General features: G+C 44.8%; 1 protein-coding gene across 1 annotated transcript in view; it reads left to right on the top strand.

Moving 5' to 3' along the window:
• ARHGEF10L (Rho guanine nucleotide exchange factor 10 like) overlaps positions 1-25,782 on the top strand; it is a 219,623-nt gene that overhangs the window by 152,932 nt on the left and 40,909 nt on the right. The window contains 5 exon segments of the mRNA XM_020972563.1: positions 7,664-7,785; positions 17,792-17,878; positions 18,777-19,000; positions 20,044-20,198; positions 25,488-25,633. Coding sequence (XP_020828222.1) covers positions 7,664-7,785; positions 17,792-17,878; positions 18,777-19,000; positions 20,044-20,198; positions 25,488-25,633 — 734 coding nt within the window.

The following is a 25,782-nucleotide window of genomic DNA, read 5'->3' as shown; positions in this document are numbered from 1 at the left end:
TCTCCCAATGACTTGTTGGATCTTGGATCAATCATGTCGTTTCTCTGGGCCTTAGTGTACTGCTCTGTCAGTCAAGAGGGCTGAAGGAGATGGTTTCTAAAGTCCTTTCTAGGCCTGCCACTCATTCTCCTTTCTGAAGTTCCTCCGACCTCTAACATTCTGTGCTCTAAGACCCCTTCCAGCTCTGACGTCATATGTTCTAGGACCCTTTCTTCCATTTTCTAATCCTTCAAGTTCTATTCTCATTATTGTAACATTCATCCCATTTCTGAAAGCCCCTTCCACTTGTGACATTCAGTGTTCTCAAGTCCCTTCCTCACAAACCCTCTTGACCTTCCTGTGTTCTTATACCATTTCCAGCTCCACCATTTTATGTTCTAGGGCCCTCTTCTGCTTGCTTTCCCTGATATTGCCCCATGTTCCCACTTCCATATCCTGAAATCTCAGGTCCAGAGGTAGGAATGAGTACGTTGTGTGTAACGCAATGAAGAGACTGGCCTGGTTGGAGGGTCAGGAGCATGCTGGAGAGGTGTAGACAAGTAGTAAGAGGGCATCCTCAGAGGTATCACCATCTCTTCTTCATTAATGATCACCTTTGATCAGGAAGGAGCGATGTCTCAGCAGTAACAGTGGCGTGCTTGGGGGGGGGCATTCTGAGGATGCCAGAAGGCCAAGAGCCAAGCCAACAGAGGCTCGTCTCTGTTACTAGCCCCAAGCTTCAGACTGAACCATTTTGTATGGGCCCTGCTAAATATGGTTTGACACTAAATAAGTTCCCACTTAATGTCAATTGGAAATAACTGCTTTGCCATTCTAACTTGTTCATAATGTCAATTACCCAAGTGGGTTATCAAGGTTCTCTTACAACAGCTTTTTAATTTGGTCTCGGCCTGTATGCTTTAGCGCTGGGAATAGTGGCCCAGCAGATGTAGAGCTGCCACTCGGTTTCCTTGTAACAGAAGAGATCAGAGGCAGGCAGAGGGAGCCATCTGGAGTGAAAAGGTCAGATCATTAAAAATAATAATAATAACAATAAATTGCAAGGGCTTGATAGGAGGTGGGTGAATGGAGCTAGGAAGAGAAAGAGGAAAAAGCACAGGGAAAAAGAGGTTTGGCAGTGTATAGGAGTAAAGGCTTATGTCTGCAGAGGCGCTTATGCTGTGTTCTAAAAAGGACCCCAGAATGTCCTTTGCCCTGTCTTTTTCTGGCCCCCTCCCCTGACTCAAGAACCCTGTTGGATTCCTACCAATCCTTCCATCCTTGAAAGCCCAATACAGATACCACGTTTTCAGGAAGTCTTTCTGGATCTCCCTTCCTGTGAGTAACCTTCCACTTCTAATTTCCCCTAGAACTTTGTTCTGTAGTTCTCAATGTGTTAATCGTGTATTAAATATCCATGTTAGTGTTTAATTCCCCCTACTAGACTGTGAGCTGCCTGAGGGCAGGGACTGTGCCTTACCAAACTTAATTTTCTTAAAATAGTCATAAAAATCCTTTTGATTGATAATCTTTTATTTTTTAATATCATCTTTATTTCTGAATAAAGGTGCCTAGCTGGGGCAGTGGAGAGAGCACAGCATCCAAAGTCCTGAATACTTGCGTTCATATTCAGCCACACATACTTAAGAGCTGTGTGACTTTGTGTCTGCCTCAATTTCCTCATCTGTAAAACAGGGATAGTAATAGCACCTACCTCCCAGGGTTGTTGTAAAAATCCAATGAGATAATATTTATAAAAAGCAGTTTGCCGGCCAGCTATATAAATGCTATGATCATTATAGTCTTCCCTCATGTCTTACTCAATGAGCCATTCCCTGTAGCCAGGATTTTAAAACTACAAACCAGGCAGTTCAGCAGTGCCAAGCGACAATTAATTGTGCCTGATTGTATGCAGTAACACATACCCATAGTCTGCCACCTCTGCAAAGAGGGAATGGAAATGCATTTTCTTAGTTCTTCTCCAGAGCCAAGATTGGTCATGGTTTTTTCTTTCTTTCTTTTTTTTTTTTGTCTTTACGTTTCCATCAATCAACAAGCATTTATTAAGCACCTATGTGTCCCAAACACTGTACTAGGGATACAGAAATACAGAGTGAAACAGTTCTTGTTCTCAAGGAATTTATGTTCTGTCAGGGAGATAGCATGTATGTAGGCTTACGCAAAATGAATACAAAATAAATGTCACTAGATACAAGGTGAGACAGCCAGGTGGTGCAGTGGATAGAGCACAGGGCCTGGAGTTAGGAGGACGTGAGTTCAAATTTCTCCTCAGGTACTTACTAGCTGTGTGACCCTGGGTAAGTCACTTAATCCTATTTGCCTCAATTTCCTCATCTGTAAAAATGAGCTGGAGAAGGAAATGGCAAACTGCTCCAGTATCTTTGCTAAGAAAACCCCAAATGGGGTCGTGAAGAGTTGGTCATTACTAAAAAACAACCGAACAGCAGCAAAAACATTATGTAATTAGGGAAGAAAGACATTAGGAATTAGGGTAATCTGGCAAAGTGTAGAAGGTGGTGATTGGGTTACACCTGGAAGGAGAGGTTTCCATGAGGCAAAGGAGAGGAAGAAAAATGCTTTGATGAGGGGAAAGTTAGTTTGAGAAGTTCAATAGATTGTTGGTATATCAAGTGTGCACATAGTAGGCCATCAACAAATGGTTACTGTGCACACAGTAGGTGCTTAACAAATTTTTTTACTGTGCACACTGTAGGTGCTTAACAAATACTTACTGTGGCTGTCAGTACAGTTGCCTAACAGGGGATAGAAGACTGGACTAAGTTAGAATTCCGCTTCAGGCATTGCTAGCTGTGTATACGTCGTTTTGCTATCCTGAACCTCAGTTTCCTTGTCTGTAAACTGGGCTACCTAATACCTGTAGTATACATCAGAGGCTTGTTGTCAGGCTCAAGTGAGATAAAGCACGTGATGTACCTTGTAAACCTTAAAGCACCGTGGAAATGCCAGATGTGATTGTTGTTGTTATTGTCATCTGATATTTGTTGAATGTGTGAACAAATAAAGGAGCGAATGAACAAATGGATATGTGACTGTGTGGTGGGTAGGAGGCTGAAGTAAGGAACAGGATGTTCACATCTTAACAGTGTCTTCCATTTGCATAATGGATTGTTAGCTTTTCCAACTTGTTATCGTGCTATCCCATTCTCCTCTAGGGAATTCATTCAGCCCCCACCTAGCCAGGGCCCACTTACTGATCTGGGTCACTCCAGACCTTGGAAACACCTCCTTTCCCTTCTCTTTAACCCTTAGAGTCTCTCTTGCACATTCTCTGAAGACTTTTCACCAGACAAGTTGAAATCACAGTGAGTGTTTGGATGCAGTTAGACTGTTTGAGCAGCACTAAGGAAGGTTTTGAATCATAGAATATGGAATGTCAGGGCTGGGAGGGCCCTTAGAACCCAGGAGGTCAGAGCTGGGAGGGCTCTTAGAACCTCAAGTGTCAGATCTGGGAGGGCCCTGAGAACACAGAATGTTGGGGCTGGGAGGGCCCTTAGAACCCAGGAGGTCAGAGGTGGGATGGCCCTTAGAACCCAGGAGGTCAGAGCTGGGAAGGACCTTAGAACCCAGGACATCAGAGCTGGGAGGGACTTTACGACCTAAAATGTGAAGGTGGAAAGGCCTTTAGAGCAGAGAATTTCAAAGCTGGGAGTGAAGTTTGAGACCAGATAGTACAAACCCTTTATTGAGGAGTTTGCGTTCACTGGCACTGTGCTTTAGACGTGGTCACACGGGTCATTCATGGCAGAGCCCAGGTCTTCCACCTTCTTGTCCAGGGTTCCTTGAAGTGCACTTTCCAAAGGGGATGCTGAATCCAGTAGTAAAAATGACATTTGGGGCTTGCCTGTGGATTTTCTTTTATCCAAGTTGCCCCTGGGCATTTGAGGCCTGGCTTTGTGATGGGCTTTTCAGCATTTTTAATGCAGCTTTTAAAGGGGGGGGCAATCTTACCCCCAGTCCCAGACTGAAGTTGATATTTGCATGAAAAGAATGGAGGAGGGGGTAGTCTGGTGCAGTGGGTAGAGCCTTGGAACTACGAAGGCCCAACTTCAATCCTAGCTCTTGCCAATTCAATGGTTTTATGACCTTGAGCAAGATATTCATCCATCAGTTTATTCATCCATCAAATGAGCATAATCATCTTTACTCAAACTGTGTCCCAGGGTGATGGTGAGGATAGAGCCATATACTCCATAAATCACTAAGAAAATGGGAGCTGTCATCATTGTCACCATCAGAGCCTTGTCATTGGATAAGGCAGCTAGGTGGTGAGCTGCCATCGTCAGCTCATCATCAGGAGCTGGAGTTAGGGAAACCCGAGTTCAAGTGCTCCCCCAGCATTTGCTGGCTATGTGAACCTGGGCAAGTCATCTGACCTTTCTGAGCCTCAGTTTCCTCATCTTTAAAATGGGGTGAATGCAGCACCTACCTTCCAGAACTGTTGTGAGGATCAAATGAGACAATTGAAAATTGTAAAGCAGTAACTAAGTGCTGCTTTTTGTCACTATTATTGTTGGGCGTGGAGGTGGCACAGTGGGTAGAGCACCAGGCTTGGAGTTGGAAAACCTGGAGTTTAAATCTGGCCTTAGGCAGTTACTTCACCCTGTTTGCCTCAGTTTCCTCATCTGTAAAATGAGCTGGAAAAGGAAATGGCAAACCACTCCAGTATCTTTGCCAAGAAGACCACAAATGGGGTCACAAAGAGTTGGATACCACTGAAATGACTCAACAACCATGACAAAAGGCCGTATAACAAGAAAGGTAGTACAGTGGATACAGCACCAGGCCTGAAGTCAGAAAGACTCATCTTTGTGAGTTCAAATCTGGCTTCAGACATTTACTAGCTGTGTGACCCTGGGCAAGTCACATCACTCTGCTTGCCTCAGTTTCCTCCTCTGTAAAATGAGCTGGAGAAGGAAATGGCAAACACTCCAGTAACTTTTCCAAGGAAACCCCAAATGGGGTCACAGAGAATCGGAAGTGATTCAACAAGAACAAAAATTATTGCGTGATGATAAGTATTATTATCCTGGAAGAGACACAGCCTCTTGGGCTCTAGAGAGGGTCATTTTATGGCCCTGCAAAGCGCAGGGCCCTTTGCTGATTTTCTTCTTGCTGTGGGTCGGCATATCCCAGCCTAGGACATACCAGGACATCTTTGCTGGTGTCACTGAGGAGGTCCAAGCAGCCAGAGGGCTGAGGAAGACATCGATCCCGGGCTGGCTGATGAGCCTCCTCTCCTTCCCGTCAGTGACTCCACGTCACTTAGCTAGTGCCGAGTCGCAGACGTGTAGAATTACAAGAGGTGACATCTCCTCCGTGAGGTACCTGCTCCCATGGCACGGGCTGCTCGCCTCGCCCCAGGACACACTGGGTCACGGGTCTGTGGATCTACCAGCTGGTGAGGCGGGGAGCTCAGAGAGGGCACTGTGCGGATCACAAGGGGATAGGAAGGGAATCTTTCATGATGGCACAGGCAGGAAGGACTTGAGGGAGAGGCCTTTGATGAAGCTGCCTCAGTTGCAGTGGGAAGACTCTTGGGGCAGGAGACAGGTGTTGGTGGCCTGCCTGTCATCATTTTGCTTTGTGAATTTCAGTTTCTTTGTCACTCCAGTTCTCTGTTAAATGTCTGGATTATCTGACATGGGAGGTTCCTTCTAGATCTAACATTTTCTGTTCTAAAGACCTGAGGTATCTAGATGGTATAGTGGGTAGAGGGCTTGATTTAGTTTAAAGAGACCTGAGTTTCGGTCCTACCTTAGATGCTGGCTGTATAACCCTGGACAAGTCACTTAACCTTTCTCTGCCTCGGTTCCCTTATCGGTAAAATGGGAACAATAATAGGGCCCACCTCTGAAGCTTGTATGAGGGTCAAATGAGATGTTGGTAAAGTGCTTTAGAAACTTGAAAGAGACAGAGAAATACTATTATTGTTATTGGAAATGCTAAATTTAGAGTTTGAGCTCTTGGTAAAGATGCCTGCAGGTCTGACAGTCTTTGTTCTGAAGTTCCTTCCATTTGACATCCTTTTTCTCTTAATTCTTTGTGATTCAGAACATGAAACATCAACAAACATGAACATTTCCGTATACAAAGAACGGAAAATGACTTCATGGGAATCTGTGAATTTTATCAGGAGAGCTTGTACTTTTTTTAATGTGTATAATGAGTTTAACACATTAACTTCAAAGCTATTCTGCTTCCGTGTCTCCCTCTGAACTTCTTTCTGTCCACGCATTTTAAAAAAAGATTCAGTGATACTCTTTTCTCTCCCTTTCCCTCGAATTATCCCCATCAGCCTCCCCACCTCAGTTTTCCAAATTAAAAAAAATATTTTAGAAAACAAATCTATATATTGACCATGTCCGAAAACCTATATTTCATTCTATACCTTTGTTCTGTCCTCTCTTGTCATGAGGTGGGTAGCACTCCTCATCATCAATTGTCTTGTGTGTGTCTATATATCTATATGTGTGTGCCCACACATTATCTATGTGCATCTATATTATACATAAGAATCATAGTTTGTGAGTGTATTGATCAGAGTCCTCAAATCTCTCACAGTTGTTTTTCTTTATAGTGTTGTCATTGTATAAATTGTTCTGGTTCTGCTCTTTTTACTCTGCATTAGTTTGTGAAAATCTTCCCAGGTTTCTCTGAATCCATCCCTCTCATCTTTCTTATGGAAATGCCATAGTTTGATTCTCCAGTCCCCAGTTGATGGGAACCATCTTTATTTCTAGTCCTTTGCTACAACCCAAAGCACTGCTATAAATATTTTTGCATCCTTGCACCATTTTCCTCTTCTTTCTTTGCCTTTGTGGGTAAACACCTAGTAGTGGTATCACTAACATCAAATGGTATACACTTCAGTGACTTTTCAGTATAGTTCCAAATTGTTTGCCAGACATATAGTCTATAAATATATAGTCTATATATCCAATTATATAGTCTGTATATCCGATGACAGTGCATCAGTGTGATTATTCTTCCACATCCTCTCTAACAATTATTATTTTCCTTTTTTATTACCTTTGCTAATCTGATACGTGTGAGATGGAATCTTAGCATTTTAATTTACATTTCTCTTATTAGTGATTTAGAACAGGGCTTTTTTTTTTTGAGGGGGGAATAGCTATTAATAACTTGATTTTTTTTTTCACTTGAAAACTGCCTATTCCTATCCCATTTCTTTACTGGGGAATGGCTTTCATTCTTACGAATTTAAGTCTGTTCCTAATAAGTTATTATTTTGTATTGATATTCATGATTGATTTTGGTCTGTAGTTTTCTTTCTCTGCTTTCTCCCTGGTTTAGGTATTAAGAATATATTTATATCATAAAGGAAATTGTTGTAAGGGCCCTTGTAGCTCTGGCTTCAATCTTCTAGAATATTGGTTAGAGGATTTTCCAGGCATTAAAGTAGCCACGAAATAAGCAGAAAAATTAATTGCTATCGTGTCTTACTGGCCCAAGAGCCTAGAAACACACTGCAGATTACTGTGTTGGGCAGTGCTCCTGGGGGTGGTCTAGGGTCCCGGGACCTAGAGGGGTTTGATCTTGGCTGCAGGAATTTTTAACCGTTCTCCCCCCTCTCCCCACCAGAACTAATCAAATCCTTCCTACCTTGTCCCATTGGTTCCAGGGGAAGAGAATCAGCCTGGCTGGAAAAGCCCTGATGAGGACAAGAAGAGCAAAGCCCCCTTCTGGTGCCCAATTTTGGCCTGTTGCATCCCTGCCTTTTCCTCTCGCACCCTCAGCTTTCAGGTGAGTAGAGTCTTGGCCTTTCTATGCTGAATAGACATAAGGAGGATGTATTTTCTTTCTGGGAGAGAGGAGCTATTGAAAAGCAAGAGCTATAACATGGGGGCTGAGAATTGGGGGAGGGCAGGCTTTATCATCTACTTCAAGTGCGATGCCAGGTAGGCCCTTTCATTGCTTAGTGACTCAGTTTCCCCATCAAATCAGTGAGGATAATTGCTGCTTATTGGAGTTTGCTGCCTTCTGTGCCAGATACAGTTTTTCTAAATCTTTCTCTTTCTACCTTCAACATCTTTCTGATATTCCAGATTTGATATGCTCTTTCTTCATTCCTTCTTGATTCTATAAATTTTGATCTACTCCCCTTTTTACTTCTTTCTTTCTGTACCAAGAAGTCTAATTTTCTTTGGTCTTTCTTCATATGTTAGGTCTCCAGTCAGTACGTCAATAAGCACTTATTTATTGATCATCTTCTATGTACCAGGCACTGTGGATACAAACATAATAAAGGGAATGGCCCCTGCCCTCAAGGTGCTTACATTCTACTAGAGCAGAGGACACCCTTAGATTAGGCATATACAGAATAAACAAAAACAAGATGGTTAAGGTGGGAGGGCAATGGTAGCATTTGGAAAGATTAAGGAAGGCTTCAAAAAGAAGGTGTGGCTTAAGCTGAGTTTTGAAGGAAATGATCATTCTCTTTTGTCCCCAGCATCTTTAGTCTTCTTGTTTTGTTTTGTTTTGTTTTTAGGCAATTGGGGTTAAAGTGAGTTGCCCAGGGTCATACAGCTAGTAAGCGTCAAGTGTTTGGTCTGAGGCCGGATTTGAACTCAGGTCCTCCTGATTTCAGGGCCGGTGCTCTATCCACTGCGCCACCTAGTTGCCCCTATCTTTAGTCTTCCTGAGGGTTAGAACCATGTCCTCTACTTGTAGTGGGGATTCTTTTTTTAATTTGAGTTGTCATAGGTGGCCCATGAGTTGAGCTCTGAAGAGTCAACAAGTAATTATGAGATATCCTTCCAAATCTGTGAGCCTGGGGTTCTGTGATTTCTTTTGGCTCCCAGCATCCAAACTGAAGAAATGGCCACCTATGAAAATGGGAGACTAGACCTTTGGGGAGTTGCCTAAAATTATCTTATTTCTTACTCTTCTCTTATCTTATTTCTTACTCTTCTCTCCCATGTCAGATGATGAGGGGCAGGAGGGGAAGACCATAGCTACCTCTTAGGTGACCAAGAGCAGTCTGCTATCTCCATCCTACTGGTGCCATTGGGTGTCTAGGACAATGCCTTGCGCATAGTGGGAGTGCTTAATTAATGTTTCTAGAATTGTACTGAATTACTTCCCATCTTCCTTGAAAATAGAAGACCACAATCAGATTATTCAATGACAGGAGCAGCATAGACAATCTTAACCTTCCAGCCAGTGATGTAAGGCATTGCCTCTTTGACCCTCCTGGGCAAGCGTCCAGTATCCAAGCCTTGGATTGCTTAGGATAATAAAGTTGTTCTCATCCCAGGAGAAGGCTTATATTGGCACTGGTTGAGGAGTTGAATTTGGCCTTCTCCTCCAAATCCCAACTGGCTGGGCAGTCTGAATGTCTTAATATTTTAATTTGTGGCAGATAACAACAAAGACTAAATCTTATTGGCCCCATTAACTCTAATGGGGCAGGTCAGAGCCACTGGCCTGAGGCCTTCCAAAGCCCTTAAGAGAACCATAAAGGAATCTGAGAGCTGAGAGGAACTGCTCACCCTGTGATTAATTCTGAGCATGCTAGGTGGCCACAGAGCCTATAACAGCTCATGGCATACTTCTTGATTATAAAGCACTGACTTTCAGGCATCTTTCCTGTGGGTCCTTAGAGCATAGAATGCTAGAGCTGGAAGGGAACTTAGACTGTGGAATATGAAACCAGAGCTAGGAGGGAACTTGGAACACTTAATAGCTGGGAGGGAGCCTAGAACATATTTCAGAACTGGTCAAAGCCTTATTGAATGATAGACCTGGAAAGGGCCTTAGGATAGAGAATTTTAAAGCTAGGAGAGACCTTAATGTTCATCTCATCCAACGCCCTTGTTTTGCCAAGGAGGAAACTGAAGTCCCATGTAGAAGTGACTTGACCAAGCTCTCCTGGTGAGCCAGTGGTCAAAACTGAGACTGAAACCCGGGTCTCCTGCTGCCCAGTCTAGTGATTTTTCTATTATGTCGACTTAATATAAATGTAAAATTATGTATACAAATTTAATATGAATATAGCACCTGAAAGTTTTATTTTAATGTATTCTATATAAAGTTATATTTTGTTGATTAGAGATGAGAGAAAAGACATCAACATGAATAGGTGGAATGACATTTACAAAAACACGTGAAAAGCATGGTATATGGATGTAGGGTGAGCTGTAGACGGTCTGAAAGCTGGAGATATACACAGTGGGTAGAGTGCTGGCCCAGGAGTAAGGAAGACCTGAATTCCAGTCCTGACTCTGACCTAGATGGTCTACGTTATCATGGGAATGTCACGACATATCAAGCAACTCGATGAGACTGTAAGTTACCAATGAGCCCCCTCTACCAATAGAAGGAATTCCTTACACTGGGAAATTATGGGTGTTTACTGCTTCCCTCCCTTTCGCCCATAAATGCCAAAGGAGCCAGATGTGGGCCGTGGGTCTAGAGATGGAAGGGGAGCTCAGAGATCATCTGGTCCAACTCATTAATTTTAAAGATAAGGAAACTGAGGTCCAGAAAAGTGAAGTGACATCAGAGCCAATATCCTTTCAGGGAAGACATGGCTAATCCTTCACCGTACAGACCAGCCTCATTTTTCACAACCAGCAACAGGAATCTTTCTTCCTCCTCCTCTCTTTTCCCCTGGTATTTCCTTTTCAAGGAAATGATGAAAAGATGACTTTCTAGTTAAATTATCTCCCTCTTTTGAAACTCTGGTAATGTAGTTAAATTTTTTTTATTGATGTCTATTTTCCTCTCCAACACAGTCATCTAAAGCAGCAAGGGGGCATGTGGTTGGGAAGGCAAGAGTTCAGATGCTGCAAAAAGTCACTTAACCTTTCTCAGCCTCAGTTTTCTCATATGTAAAATGGGGTTAATCATAGCACCTGCCACACTGGACTTTTTATCAAATGTGGTAGTCTATGTAAAGTGCTTTGCAAACCTTACCGTGCTATGGAAATGTTAGCTCTATTCTTTCAATAGGTTGAACTCTCCCTTGTGACAAAACAAAACAAAACAAAACAAAACAAAACCCACCCCTGTTAAACCTGAATATGGTGAATAGAGCACTGGCCCTGGAATCAGGAGGATCTGAGTTCAAATCTGGCCTCAGACCCTTGACACTTACTAGCTGTGTGACCCTGGGCAAGTCACTTAACCCTATTGCCTAGCCAAGAAAAAAAATCAAATCAAATCAAAACAAAACAAAACAGAAAAACCTGAACATGTAATCTGACACATCCAGCAGGCTATGCAATATTCTGTCCTACTAGTTCCCCCACCCCAACCCTTTGCCACGAAGGACAAGGTATATCTTATTATTTGTTCTCTGGGGACTCCATGAGTTTTTCATTTATTCTGAGCTGGATTTCCTCCTAGAGGTCTTTTATGTTGTGATCTCTCTCAGTTCAGCTTATTCTGGTTTTCTCAGCTCAATCAGAAGAACGTCCCATATTTCTCTGAATTTCTTTTCTCTTAATACATAATATTTAACCATTACTTTCCTCAACTGGAGTTATTTTCATCCATTTCTCAATTAAGCACCTACTATGTGGCTGTCACTATGCAGAATGTTTCGATATGATTGGATTTTTGTTTTTTGCTTTCTTGGGGGCATATGACCAGTTTATAAGTCTTACTGTCTATACCAGGTTTCTGGAATTTATCCTACCTTGTCTGGTATCATTGGCTGTCTCCTCATAAGACACGCGTCTTCATACCTAGAGGTGACAATTGTTTTCCCAAACATGTTTATTTGTTAGATTACAAGTTCCTTGAGGGCAAGGACTGTCTTTTGCCCCAGTACGTTGCACTTTGCCTGGCACATAGTAGGTGCTTGGCAAATGCTTACTTTCTGACTGACTGACTTTCACAGAGGCATAGGTTTAGAGTTGGAGAGTGACTCAGTCTTTTCTTACTCAAACACACCCATTTTCCAGATGATGAAGGTAAAGTTAAGTGACCTGCCCATGAATAGTCAAGTAAGAGTCTGGATTCCCACCCAGGACCTCTGATTCTCAATCCAACGTTCTTTCCACTGAACTACCCTACCTTTCCATCTAGACTGTGTTTCCAGAAGTAAGAATGAGGCCCAAGGGGTAGAAGGAGCCATACTTTAGCTCAATATCTATCATTCATTTCAGTTCTATAGGCTGAACTAAAGTTTTAAATGCCTATTGTGTGTTGCAGGGGATAGAGCAGTGGTTCTGGAGTCAGGAGGGCCTGAGTTCAAATCAGACCTCAGACACTACCTGTGTGACCTTGGGCAAGTCACTTAACTCTGATTGCCTCCAACCAAAATAAATGCCTACTGTGTGCAGCACCCAATGGAGTAATAATAAGAGCAAGAACAACAATAGCTAGCATTTATAGAGTGCTTTAAGGTTTTCAAAGTACTTTACCTTTGTATCTTATCTCATTTGACCCTTACAACAACCCTGGGAAGTAGACGCTATCGTTATCTCCATTTTACAGTGGAAGAAACTGAGGCAGACAGAGGCAAGTGACTTGCCCAGGGTCACACAACTAGTAAGTCTATGAGGTAGGATTTGAACTGAGGTCTTTCTGACTCCAGGCCCAGCACTCTATCCACTGTCCTGTCTAGTTTCTTCTTAAGTGCTTTGCATTTTGGAAGGACAACTCAGTACTCTGCTCATTTGGCACAGGGCTGCCAGAAACAAATTTATTAATTACCTATCCAAGTGTGATTTCTTAGAAAGAGAGAACAAAGGGCTGGTGGAAAACCTCGCTGTGACCTGAGCCTCTTCTAATTATTTTATATTGTTCAGAAAACAAAAGGCAAATTCCACAGAAAGAGTCAAACAAGAATACAGAATTCAGTTTTAGGGCTTGACTCGCCATGCTGAACTGTAATAATGTTAACGTGGAGAGGTGCATGTTAACGCTGGAAGCGCCGTCTTCCAGGAAAACCAACAGCAGGTCCAGGGCCTGCCAAAATAGCCACCTCCCTCAGCTGAGTCCTGGACTCCACTAAGTGATACTGCCTTTGGTTGGTAAAGGGAATCTGTTTTTTCACCCTGGTTAAAGCAACACTCAAGAGATACTTCTCTTCATTGAAATAAACAAAGACATATCTTCTCCTGGTGTGGTTGCCACGAATAAGATAAAAGTTTCTTAATTTTCTGGGAGATCCCTTACAATGGGGTTGGATTGTCTTCTCTTGAAAGAACTGATTGTCTTTGATAAGGATGAAACAAAGGATTTATGACTAGGACACTCTCTCTTTGGCATTGTCTTCTATTCAGAGGAAAAGTGGTAATGGTTTTTTTTTCCCCTCCATTCAGGAGAAAATAAAGGCTTTTGATTAGGACACTGACATAGTATATCTTAATATTTTAAAAGAAATTTTAAAATAAACTTTAAAAGAATTAAAAGAAATATCATATCTTAGTATTTTAAAAGGAATTAGAGGGGCAGCCAGGTGGCACAGTGGATAGAGCACTGGCCCTGGAGTCAGGAGGACCTGAGTTCAAATCTGGCCTCAGACACATAACACTTTCTAGTTGTGTGACTCTGGGCAAGTCACTTAATCCCGATTGCCTTGCCAAAAATAAAATAAAACAAATTGAAAAAAGAAGTGGAGGCCACAGTGAGTATGCTTTCATACCAGCTATAGGTTATATTATGGGATGCTTCTTCAGGGACTGGATATAAAGCCTGTTAGGGATGTTAATGGGAAGTTCCTGAAATAGGTGGGAGGTTAGATCAGGTGATCTCAGAGGTCCTGTCCAGCCTGGATTCTCGGACTTTCCTACCCAGACTAGAAGCTTTGGCCACACCTGATGCAAGTAGTGGAACTTATTTTCTATTCTTTTTTTTTTTTAAATTAATTGATTGGGGAAATTATAGAAGCACTTTAACCTTTCCCTATTGTGGCTTGGGAAGCAAGAATTGGTCCATTGTAACAGATAGCTGACTTTAAGTATTTAAAAAAATATTTAGTAGTATTTTATTTTCCCCCAATTACATGTAAAGACAATTTTCAACATTCGATTTTTGAAAGATTTTTGAGTTCCCAATTTTTCTTCCTCCCTTCCCTCCCCCCTTCTCAAGATGGCAAGCAACCTGATGTAGGTTATACATGTGCAATCGTGTAAAACATTTCCATATTAATCGTGTTGTGAAAGAAGAAACAGTACAAAAGGAAAAAAATGAAAAAAACCCCAAAAGTAAAAATGTTATGCCTTGATCTGCATTCAGACTCCAGTGTTGGAAGGACTAGCAGATGGAAGATGGATTAGTTTTACTCTACCTGGCCATGGAGGTGGGAGGGCAGAACCATAAGCCACGTGCTAAAGCTCCAGAGAGGCAGGTTTCAGCTCTGTGTAAGGAAAACCATTGGTGCTGTCCAAGAGATGAATGGGTTGCCTCGAAAGCAGGGAGTTGTCCAGGTGGGAGGGTCATCCAGGTGGGAAGGCTGGATCAATAATCAGTCAGTCGATAAACATTTGTTAAGCACTGACTGTGTAACCAGGCACTGGGCTAAGTGCTAGATGACCATTTGCCAGGAAGTATCCTAGAGGGGTTTACCTGTTGCAAGCATGGATGGACTTCCCTCAGGTTTTGTTTTTTAATTTTTAATCTGTCAATTGGATCATCTGACTGCTGTCACTTTTACCTCTGAGATTTTTTTTCAATCTAGGATTTTATGTTTGGGACCCTTCTTGGGCTACCCTTCCTTGGTGACCTGGAATTTGTGGGTTTCTCTGGAGGTAGGAGGGATGGGGAGGAAGCGACCCCACGATGCCTCTGAGTTGGGAATTTGAAGGCTCTCGGGCTCCCTTGAAGAGTCTATGTGATGCTTCCTTTTTAATACTTGTTTTGGCTGAATGCCGTCCTCCGGAGAAGATTGTCTCTCAGGTGGGGGAGGTGGGGGAGGGTCGACCATCTGCTCCTTTGCTCCGGGGAGGCCCACACAACATCCTCATTTGGAGCTTTCTGGAATACAAAGACATACAGGCTGAGAATAGCTTTGCTCCTGGGGAGGGCTGTGCCACCTTGTTGGGGGGGGGTGGATCCTGCTGTATATGTAGAAATATTGAATATGGGCATCACTGACTGATGGTTTCAGGGACACTCCCCAGCGGCTGTTCTTAAATCCACCCTTCCCTGGTTCATTCTCTCTCTCTCTCTCTCTCTCTCTCTCTCTCTCTCTCTCTCTCTCTCTCTCTCTCTCTCTCTCTCTCTCTCTCTCTCTCTCTCTCTCCCCCCCCCCCTCACCTGCCTCACTTCACTCCCTCCCTCCTCTCATCTCACTCCCTTCTGGTACAGATGCGCCCCAATCAGCTTTCCATCATTAGAGTGAATTAGGTCTTCCAAACATTGTCAAGGCCTCATCCGATTACTGCCAGTAACAGATGCACTATTGTTGGCTTTCTTGTTATGGTTTCTTCTATTCCTTCCATCCTCCCTCAGTGATGGAGATGAGTTGTGGAGGAGGAGGGGGTTAGAGTTTGGGGAGATGGCAGCCTTTGCTAGAAATCTGGCCTCAGGGTTGGATGTAATTAGACCAAATGGCCAAGTCGATTTCTCCAGGGAATGCTGGGGAGGTATGCTGAGGCAGTTGGTTGGTTACGTTTCCATTCAACCTTTATGAAGGGCTCACTGTGTGTAAGACTTTATGTTAAATTCAACCTGTGATGCTTCAAGGGGTCGAAGAGCTGACTCTGGGTCCTCAAGGGCTCTACCAGCAAGAATACAAGCCCTGGCTGTAAAGTCTTTGAGTATGGGGTGTTAGCACAGGTAGGGAGGCGGAGCAATTGAGCTGTGATGGCAAAGAGGCAACTGTGACCCTAATAAATGATTGAAGGAAGAAGCATTTATTAAGAGCTATATGCCAGGCACGATGCTAAGAATTGAGGATGCAAAAATACAAAAGGGGGACAGATCTTGCCCTTAAGCAGCTTACATCCTAAAAAGGGGAAACCACATTTGTAAGGGACTGCTGGCTAGGAAAGAATGTTGTGGTCCTGGAAAAGTCATTGAATGGAATAGTAGGGCAGTCATGTGAACTCATGAGAGCATGAACCTCTTTTCCACCCTAACACTGCCAATAAACAACTAATTAAAAGCCAGGAGAGCCTAGACCTCTGAGCTGGTATTCCTCAAACAGGCTTACATGTTGTGGCATATGCTGATAAGAGGAAGAAGCAAGCAAGAGAGTTGAGTGAGGATTCATCTTAGCAGAGCCTGATTTCCTGAGTTGCTGTCTTTGTGTCTCTATGATTTCTTTGACTTTTAGATCATATGGAAAGAACACTGGATTTGGAGACAGAGGATCTGGGTTCAAATTCAGCATTTTTATTTATTAAACTGTGTGAGACCTTGGGCAAATCCCTTCTCTCTTGGCCTCAGTTTCCTCCTCTGGAAAATGAGTGGGTTGATTTGGATGATGTCTGGGATCCTCTACAGGACTATCAAATTACCTCATATGAAACATTTGCTGACTTTGTTAGAAAGTTCAAAACATGCTTTGGAATCCTGTGTAGTCTTTATCATCTTTACACCAGCAGAGGGCAGCACATGCCCTAAGAGAAGTTAATACAGTAGTATGGAGGCCGTGACCTGGATTACGATTAAGGATTCTTAAAATGTCTGTTTCTGACTCCTTCCTGGGGAAGGACAGAATGGGCTTTGATAATAACCATCTTTCTTGCAGGAAGGAGTGGCAGATCTCATGCATAGAGGGTCATGAAAGGCCCAGGTCCCATTCTGTGCTGTAGCACACTGCCCTCACCATAGTCAGAGAGATACAGAGAGCCAGGCTCTGGCCAACTTGTGTCTTAATTGCTCATTGCTCACTAGGGGCCGAGGCTATAGAGATTATTAATTATAATGGGCAGTGTAAATGCTGTGGTCTATAGGTAGACAGCCATGATGATGTTTCTATCATCAGTGGTGGTTACTATGAATATAATGACTTTAAAAAAAGAAATAGGTTTTAATGATGGGAAATTTGGATAAGTCATAAGCTTATAGAATGTCAGAGCTGGGAGGGACTTTAGAACATAAGATGTCAGAGGTGGGAGGGTCCTTAGAACAAGGAATGTGAGAGCTGGAGGGGACCTTAGACTAGAGAATGTTAGAGCTGGGAGGGATTTTTAGAGACCATCTAGTCCAGGGGTGGGGATTTGTTCTGCAAGGTTTGGATTTAGTCAAAAGGCCACACTTGAGGAACTGGAGAGCCATATGTGGCCTCGAGGCTACCCCTGATTTTAGTCCAACCCCTACATTTTGTAAAGGAGGAAATAGGCTGTTTGGAAGAAATTTCTATTCTCTGGCTGCCAGAAATAATTTTTATTAATTTGAATTGAACAAATTCTAAACATTTCTGTTTAGAGAGAGATATCTTCAAGGCCACTGGGAATCTCTGCCCATATTTTTACCTCTCGTTCGAAGCAGAAATGTTTTTCATCTGTAGCGGGTAAATCACTTGTCTAAGGTGGCACAGTGAAATTTAATGGCAAGAGACTAGAACCCAGGTTTCTGCACTCATAATTCATTACAGGCCCTCTTTGGGCCTCAGTTTCCTTATCTGCAGAATGAGGGGGGTTGGATTAGATGATCTCTGAGGTCCTGTTCAACCCAGAAAGTCAATGAGTTTATCTGTTGGGTGAGAAGGTAGGTTAAGAGTCCATGTTGCTACAGATACCAGCTTATGACAGGAGAACCTAAGCTATCTGCATTCACTCATTCCATCAATCAGTCATTCAACAAACATTAATTAATTGCCTGCTCTGTTTCCTCTCTCTCCCCTCAGCTCAGGTCCTTGATCCACAGTCCAGTCCACTCCCCTCTCCTAGGCTTCTCTGCTGTCAGCACATCCCTCCCTCAGGGCTACCTCTGGGTAAGTGCCACCCTTTAACCTGTGCCCAGGTCACAGCAGGTTCCACTTTGACTTCAGGACAGCGAAGACAGGACTGGTCCCCTGGGTGAGAGTATTGAAGTATTTGGTCCTAGATTCCATTGGTGTTTCCAGAGCCTGGTTTCTGTCTTTAAAAGGTCAAGTTAGAAGGTGTCGGGGAGCAGGGTGAAGTATTAATTCTGTAGGTCTCGTGATCCCAATGAGGCTGAGGTCACCCAAGCAGTTACTTCACAAATGCATGTCTTTGGTCATATGGGGGATAGGGGAGATGGTGTCGGTGACTTAGGCCAGCCCATCCCTTCCACTGTAAATTTAACTAGGAATTCATGTCCTGCTGACAGTGACTCTGGAGCATATCCTCTTCACAGAGAAAGGTCAGATCTCTTTTAGGGCCACAGAATTGCTAGTTAGATGGGACCTCAGAGATATCCTTGGCTTCGAGTGATATTAGTTTGAGTAATGTCGGGCAAGACATCTAACTTATATGTGCCTCAGTATCTTCATCTGTAAAATGAGGGTGCCAGACAGAAAGATCTTTGAGGTCCCTTCCAGCTCAATCTATGATTCCATGATCCAGTGCCCTCATTTTACAGCAGAGGAAACTGAGTCCCAGAGAGGAGAAGCAACTGGTCTAAAGTTATAGTAAGTAAAAAACCAAGGATTTGAACTCACTTTTCCGAGGACCCTTCAGGCTAAATCCTCGACCTGAGAGAAAGATGAGATACCTTGTTTACTATTGCCTTTCCCACCCCAGAGCCCACGGGGGGAAGCTGGGGAAGGCTGTACTTGGGGAAATCAGCCCTTTGCCTCTGCTCTGTTTGCTCCATTCTGCTCTTGGCTCTAGCTCTGATCAGCCCTGTCTGTCTCTTTGTCCTTCCAGGTTGCCGGTGGGCAGGATGGTGCTGGTGGTCAGGTGGAGATCTTCTCATTGAATCGACCCACGCCTAGACTGGTCAAGTCCTTCCCTGTGGCCTCCCCAGTGCTTTGCATGGAATACATTCCGGAGAAGAATGAGGAGGAGGAGGGCCGAGAATCAGGCGGGGCAGCCCCCGACCCCTCATCTCTGGTACATCCAGCCGTCTGCCTCGGGCTTCAGGACGGGAGGTAAGGGGGCCTGGGGAGCTCCCACCTAATGGCCGATGAGTTAAATGAATGAAAGGATAAATGAAAGAAAAAGCATTTATTAGTTACTGTGTGCCAAGCATTGTGTAAGATCTGGAGATACAAATAGAAGCAATTAAGAGAGTGTCTGCTCCTGGGAGCTTACATTCTAACGGGAGAAGATACCATGTGAAAGGAAACAGGGAGGGGCAGCTAGGTGGTGCAATGGATAGAGCACTGGCCCTGAAGTCAGGAGGACCTGAGTTCAAATCTGACCTTGGACCAAGCACTTGACACTTACTAGCTGTGTGACCCTGGGCAAGTCACTTAACCCCAATTGCCTAAACAAAGAAAAAAGAAAAAAAAAAGAAAGGGAATGGGGGTCAGGGTCCTGTGGGGTTTTGGACAGGCAAGTAAAAGGGATCTGTGGAGACTGGAGTTCGTGTGTCGGAGCACCCTTTTTGGAAATGGCGATGTTGACTTGGTTACTGTTATCTCATGGTTGCATGTATCTATGTATCTCTTGGTCTGTTGTTTATCTGTCTCACTGTGATTCTCATGATTATCTCCTTCAAGTCACTGGAAAATAGTCCCGTGAGTCAGGGTGGGCGTTATCATCTCCTTTTTACAGATGAGGAAACTGAGGTCCATATTTTTTCAACTTCTAAGTGGCAAAACCTGGACACCCCTTCAGTTTTCCTGCCTCCAAGTTCAATGTGCTTTCTGGAAATTATGCTACAGCTGTGTCAGATCTGCCCAGACCCGAGTCTTAACCTGGGGTCCAGATTTCAATCTTCTGTGAACTTTTGTGGAGAAAAAAAATACATCTTTATTTTAATATGATTAGTTTCTTTTGTTAGTTTCTTCTTCTATGTTTTATTTTATGCACTTAAAAACCTTGTGAGAAGGGATATCCATAGGCTTCATCAGACACTGCCAGAGGGGTCCATGACACAGAAGAGACCATACTCTTTGGGTCAGGCTATGTGGGAAAAGGCAGGTTTCAAGGTGTGTTGGGGCTGAGGCTTCTCTTTGTCTCTCCCCAGCATCCTTGTGTATGGCAGTGTGGACACGGGGACCCAGTGCCTGGTCACCTGCAAGAGTCCGGGTCTGCAGCCCGTCTTGTGCCTCTGCTACAGCCCCCACTACCTCTTTGCTGGCCTGCAGGATGGGACCGTTGCTGCCTACCCCCAGAGCAGCGGTAAGGGAGATGGATGGATGGACCGGGAAGAGGGAGGGGCTTGTAAACATTCGGGGCGCCTTCTTACCTGCTTAGCGCCAAGTCACTCTGTTCTGCTCAGTGTGCTTTAGTTCAGTCCCATTTCATTCCATGCCAATCAAATGTGCAAGCCGTTATTAAATACCTACTATGTGCCCGTCATTGTGCTAGACATTAGAGAGTCAAGGCAAATAACAGAACAGTAAGAGCTCCTCAAGTTCCATTGAGGGGAGGGAACAACGTGGACAAAAGTGAGAAAATGCTACCTACAAACAAGGTGATTTCTGGGGAAAGGCAATATTAAATGGTGGGATCATGGTAGGCTTCCTGTGGAAGGTGGCTCTCTGACTGACTTTGATAGAAACAAGGGATTCTAAGAGAGAAGGGCGTGCAATCCAGGGATGGGGCATGGCCAGTATGAAGTGCCCCCTCCCCCCGCCTCTGCTCTGACATCCTGTGTTCTAAGGCCCTCCCAGCTCTGACATCCTGTGTTCTAAGGCCCTCCCAGCTCTGACATCCTGTGTTCTGAGGACCCTCCCACCTCTGACATTCTGTGTCTTAAGGGTCCTCCCAGCTCTGACATCCTTTGTTCTAAGTCCCCTCCCAGCTCTGACATTCTGTGTTCTAAGGGCCTTCTCAGCCCTAATATCCTGTGTTCTAAGTCCCCTCCCAGCTCTGACATCCTGTGTTCTAAGGCCCTCCCAGCTCTGACATTCTGGGTTCTAAGGGCCCTCCCAGCTCTGACATCCTGTGTTCTAAGGACTCCCAGCTCTAACAGTAGATGTTCAGTCATTCTGAGTTTTGTGCTGTGATTCAGTTGAGGATGGGATAGGATTATTTCTAAGGCCCCTTCTTAGAACCCTCGGGTTCTACCATATAACATTGTACCCAGAGCTATTGGGGCTGGGAGGGGAGGTGGGGATTGGAGGCAGAAATATTCCTGCCAGACATTATCCAGGGTAGCAGCTCCTGTCTTCTGTTATCAGGATTCTGGATTTCTTTTGGTTTCTCTCCCAGGCGTATGAAGGGAGATTTTGACTCAAGGGTTGGCAGGACTTTTTTTTTTTTTTAACAACCTGCTGCCTCCACAATCCTGAGCTCCTGTCACTGGGGCGTCCTCGGTAGCGGCAGGCTGACCAGCTGTCAGGCCCACCTTGGAAGGGATTGCTGTGTTAGGTAACGGGTCGTAATGGCGACTTGGAGGTCCTCACACTTCTCCGCATGGCCGACAGTGCCAGGAGGGAACCAAGTACTCGAGAGCAGAGCCTTGGTGTGCAGGATGATCAATTCTTCTGATGGGGAGGACGGTGGCCGTAGATCCTGGTGCCTTCCCTTTCTCCTCCGCTGCAGCTCTAATCGCTGTGTCATCCTGGCCTGCTGCAGGGTTATAAACGGATATTTGTACTGAGCTTTTTTTTTTTTGCCACTTGGCAGTATGTTGGTATTTTTAATTAGCTTTTGATAAGGCATTTATAGTTTTTAATTAAAGGGGGTAAGAGGGAGGGAAAAAAAAACTTCTCTCACCATCAGACAGAGCGTGCGTGTGAATGTAAATTTGTGCTTAGATCCTTAGAGATGTAGCCAACGATGCTCTAACTTTTCCGTTCCTAGTCTACCCTTGTCTCCTTATTGGACTTGGCACAATGGAAACCATGTCTTTTTTTCTCTATCTCCATGCCTGACCTTCAGCCCTTTGGACTAGACTTTTGGTCCTTTGTGACCTCTGTTACCTGACCCTTATCATTTGGCACTGAAAGGGTCCTAGGTTGGAAAGCAGGGATTTGTGGCTGGAATCTATCAGCTAAGCAGAGAGGAAGGGCTGCAGGGAAGGAGGTCAAAGTGTCCAGTTTGGGCTCTTGTGAGTGAGCTCTCCTTTCTTCCCATCTTCTTGCTCTGTATTTAGAAGAGATCTCCTTTGTTTTGGTCCAGAATTGGAAACCAGTCTATTCATCCCTTGTCTCTTTTCTCCTGAGGATGACTGACACTTGTGGAGCACCTGAAACTGGAAGGGGCCTTAGAACATAGAATATTGGAGCTGGGAGGGCCCTTAGAACATAGAATGTCAGAGCTGAAGGCCCTTAGAACACAGGATGTCAGGGGATAGGAGGAATCTTAGATTACAGAATATCAGAGCTGGGAGGGCCCTTAGAGCATAGAATGTCAGAGCTGGGAGGGCCCTTAGAATCCAGAATGTCAGAACTGAGGGGTGGAGGTATTAGAACACAAATTGTCAGAGCTGAGTGGAATTTAGAATATAGAGTATTGAAACTGTGAAGGCTCTTGAATATCAACTAAGTTCTCCACTTAAAAGAAACTGGGACTTGGAGAGAAGAAAACCTGTTTACGTTGTGGAAGACAAGCTTTCTGTTTTACCTTTCTTAGCTCTGCTGCTTCAGAGAGAGGTCAGGCCAGGTGCACTCTGAGTTTCTTTCTAAATTTGAAATTTTATAATGAGGTGGTGTGGCCTCCCTGGGGCATGTGCTGATCTTTTCTTTGGGGGATCATTCTGTACTTGTGTTGGTTGTGAGGGAGAGCAAAACTTTACCACGGCAAATACATGGAGTAAATACACTTTGTATCTATGTATCTTTGTGTCTATCTGTCAAATAACTTTAGTGGGCTGACAGTGTTTTAACCTAATTTAATCAGCCTACTGGGCCTTGCTTTCTAGGTAGTCAATGATTAAAAATAGCATTTCTTAGATTCCAGAGATAATGTCACTCACAATCACAGAACTATGTGATGTCAGAGCTGGGGGGGCCCTTAGAACAGAGAATGTCAGAGCTGGGAGGGCCATGAGAACACAGAATGTCAGAACTGTAATCGGTCTTAGAGCATATAATATCAGAGCTCAGTATGGCCTTTAGAATATAGAATGTTATAGCCAGGAAGGATCTTAGAACATAAGATGTCGGAGGTGGTACAGGCCTTACTGATTGTCTATTTCAACCCCCTATTTTTCAAATCAGGAAACTGAGATGTGAAAAATTGATATGATTTTCTTAAGGTCACATGTATATACAATAGAGGAACCGGGCCTTAAAATGCAGGCTCCTGACGCTGATGGGCAGAGGCTGCTCTTTCTTCTGCAGCAGCACAGTATGTTTTCCCCCCTCCCTCCAGAGCTCCCACCCAGCTCTCCCTTTCCGGATCAGATCAAGAGCCTGAGCACGCTGGACCTGCCTTCCCCCATCGGGGGTGGGACCCTCTCCAGCTGCAGCCCGTGGGAGGAGGAACTCCCACTTCCCCAATGAAGGTGCCTTTCCTGAGACAGGACCTTCATCTCCCTTAATCTGACAGTGCTGAGCAGCTGACAGGCTGGGCTGCGGCAGCTGGATGAATGGGCTGTCACGCTGTGTGTGAGCGCTGGCATCGAGGGGCAGCAAGGTGAACTAAAGAGGGGCCCTGCCCAATAGCGTGTCCTGATGCTCCTCGGATACCCCTCACAGCAATACACTCCTGTCTTCCCTCGGGAAATTGATAAGCATTTATTAAGCTCCTACTGTGTGTCAGATACTCTGCTAAGTGCTGGGGATACAAAGAAAGACACCCCCCCCGAAAAAAATAGTTGGGCAGCAAGTATAATGGGAAGAAAATTGGATCTAAAGTCAGAAAATCTGAGATCAAATCCTGGCTCTGTCAATTTAAGCCTCCATTGTAAAATAAGATCACATGATAATAGGATGGAGTTTTTAGAACTGGAAAAGACTTTGGAAGTCCCTGAGTCCAACCCTCTCATTTTATAGAAGGAGCAACAGGTCCTACTGAAGGGAAGGGACATTAGCAGCAACTCAGGGGCAGAGAGGGGCCTAGAAGCCAGGCGTCCTGACTCCCAGGCCAATGTTCTTTTCACCATACCCAGATTCCCCTCCTAGAGAGGCTGTTAAGGAAGAGAACTGAGGCCTCACTCTAGCGATTACTACAACAGCATGAGCTGGGACGTCCTGTTGATTTCTTTTCTAATGGATAGGGGATGCTCTCCCCAGAGCTGATCTGGCTGTTCCCAGAAGGCCTGCTTCAGGACGAGGCCCTTCATGCCTACCTCTTGAAAGCCCTGTCTTTCCCCCTCCCTCTCCCCAAGAGACCCCAGGAGACCCAACTTGATTTGGAGAACAATGGCCCCCTGCCCCCTCCCCCAATCCTCTCATTCAGTGATGTAGTGGGAAGCACGTGGGATTTGGAGCTAAGGGCACTAGGTCCCTGCTCTCCCATCTACACTTGTACAACTGAACAACTCATTTACTTTTTTCTCCTCCCTAAAATGAGACCATGAAAGATCTCAAGGACCCTCGTAGTGCTTAGGAAGATAGTGCTTAGAGCCGGAAGGGACCTGAGAGGTGGCCTGGTCCGGCTTCCTCATCTTACAGAAGAGGAAACTGAGGCTGAGAGAGGTGAATAGACATTGACAGCAAGCTCCTGGCAGAAGTCAGGCTAGGGCTTAGGTCTCCTATGTCTTCCAGCCTAGTGTTCTCTTCATCCCACCCAGAACCCTCAAGTATGCAGAGAGAAAACACCAGATTAAGTCTGAAGACCTGGGTTCGCATCCTGGCTCCACTCTTGTGTGACCCTGGGACAGGAGGCTTTAGCTCCCCGGAGCTCAGGCTCCTTATCTGTAAATTGGGCTGGGGCTGGGGAGGGAAGGGGGGGAGGGGCAGATGCCGTCTCCGGGCTTCTGGCTCTAAATCTACGAGGCTCTTGTCTTCCCCCTTTCCTTTCTCCAGTGCCAGGATTTTTACAGTACAGTAATTTTTCTCTCCTACCACTAGAGGGCAGGGCTGGCCCTTAGAACTCCACCGGCTCTTCAGCTTCTCATTCCAGCACCTTACTTAGTATTCACTCCTCCCCTGGGATTGATTTGTGTTCTCTCCAGAAGGTTGCCTCCCCCTGAAATGGGGAACTGCGGTTCCCGGCCTGTAGAATGGGGAGAAGTGGAGTGAGGGAGGCATGGGATGTGTCCCTGAGAACTCCAAAGTGAGTGTTGGACTGAGAGCAAAGGGTCCTTCTGGACCTCGTTACTAGTTCTGTGTGTAACCTGATGCAAATTACATCGCCTCTCTGGGCCTCAGTTTTATCTTCTCTAAAATGGGAGGGTTAGAATATGTACTTTAAGAAATCAGTCCCAGCTCTGACATTGTGTGTTCTAAGGGCCCTCCCAGCTCTGACGTCCTGTGTTCCAAATTTCCTCCCAGCCCTAACATTCTACATTCCAATATATGTTCTAAAGTTTCAGTTCTGACATTTTCTAAGCCCCTAATCTTTGTTCTCCCCCAGGGGGCCTATGGGAGATGGAGAGTCCACCAACCTGCTTGACTGTGGGCTCCGGGCCCATCCGTACCCTGCTGAGCCTGGAGGATGCTGTGTGGGCCAGTTGTGGGCACCAGGTCATTGTGCTGGATGCCACCACTTTGGAGACTCAGGTATCACCCCCTGTCTCCCGCTTCATCTCCTCTCTCCCTAAACTCTGGCTTGTGGGGCTGGTCAGCTTGCTTTTCTTCATCTCCCAGTCAGTGAGCAACAGCTGTGTCACAATTAATCTTTGTGTCTCCTTCCTCAGCAGCTTAGGGCC

The sequence above is a fragment of the Phascolarctos cinereus genome, unplaced genomic scaffold (genome assembly GCF_003287225.1).
Source record: "Phascolarctos cinereus isolate Bilbo 61053 unplaced genomic scaffold, phaCin_HiC Scaffold_726;HRSCAF=1367, whole genome shotgun sequence".
Lineage (NCBI taxonomy): Eukaryota > Metazoa > Chordata > Mammalia > Diprotodontia > Phascolarctidae > Phascolarctos > Phascolarctos cinereus.
This window is presented reverse-complemented; position numbering and strand designations above follow the sequence as displayed.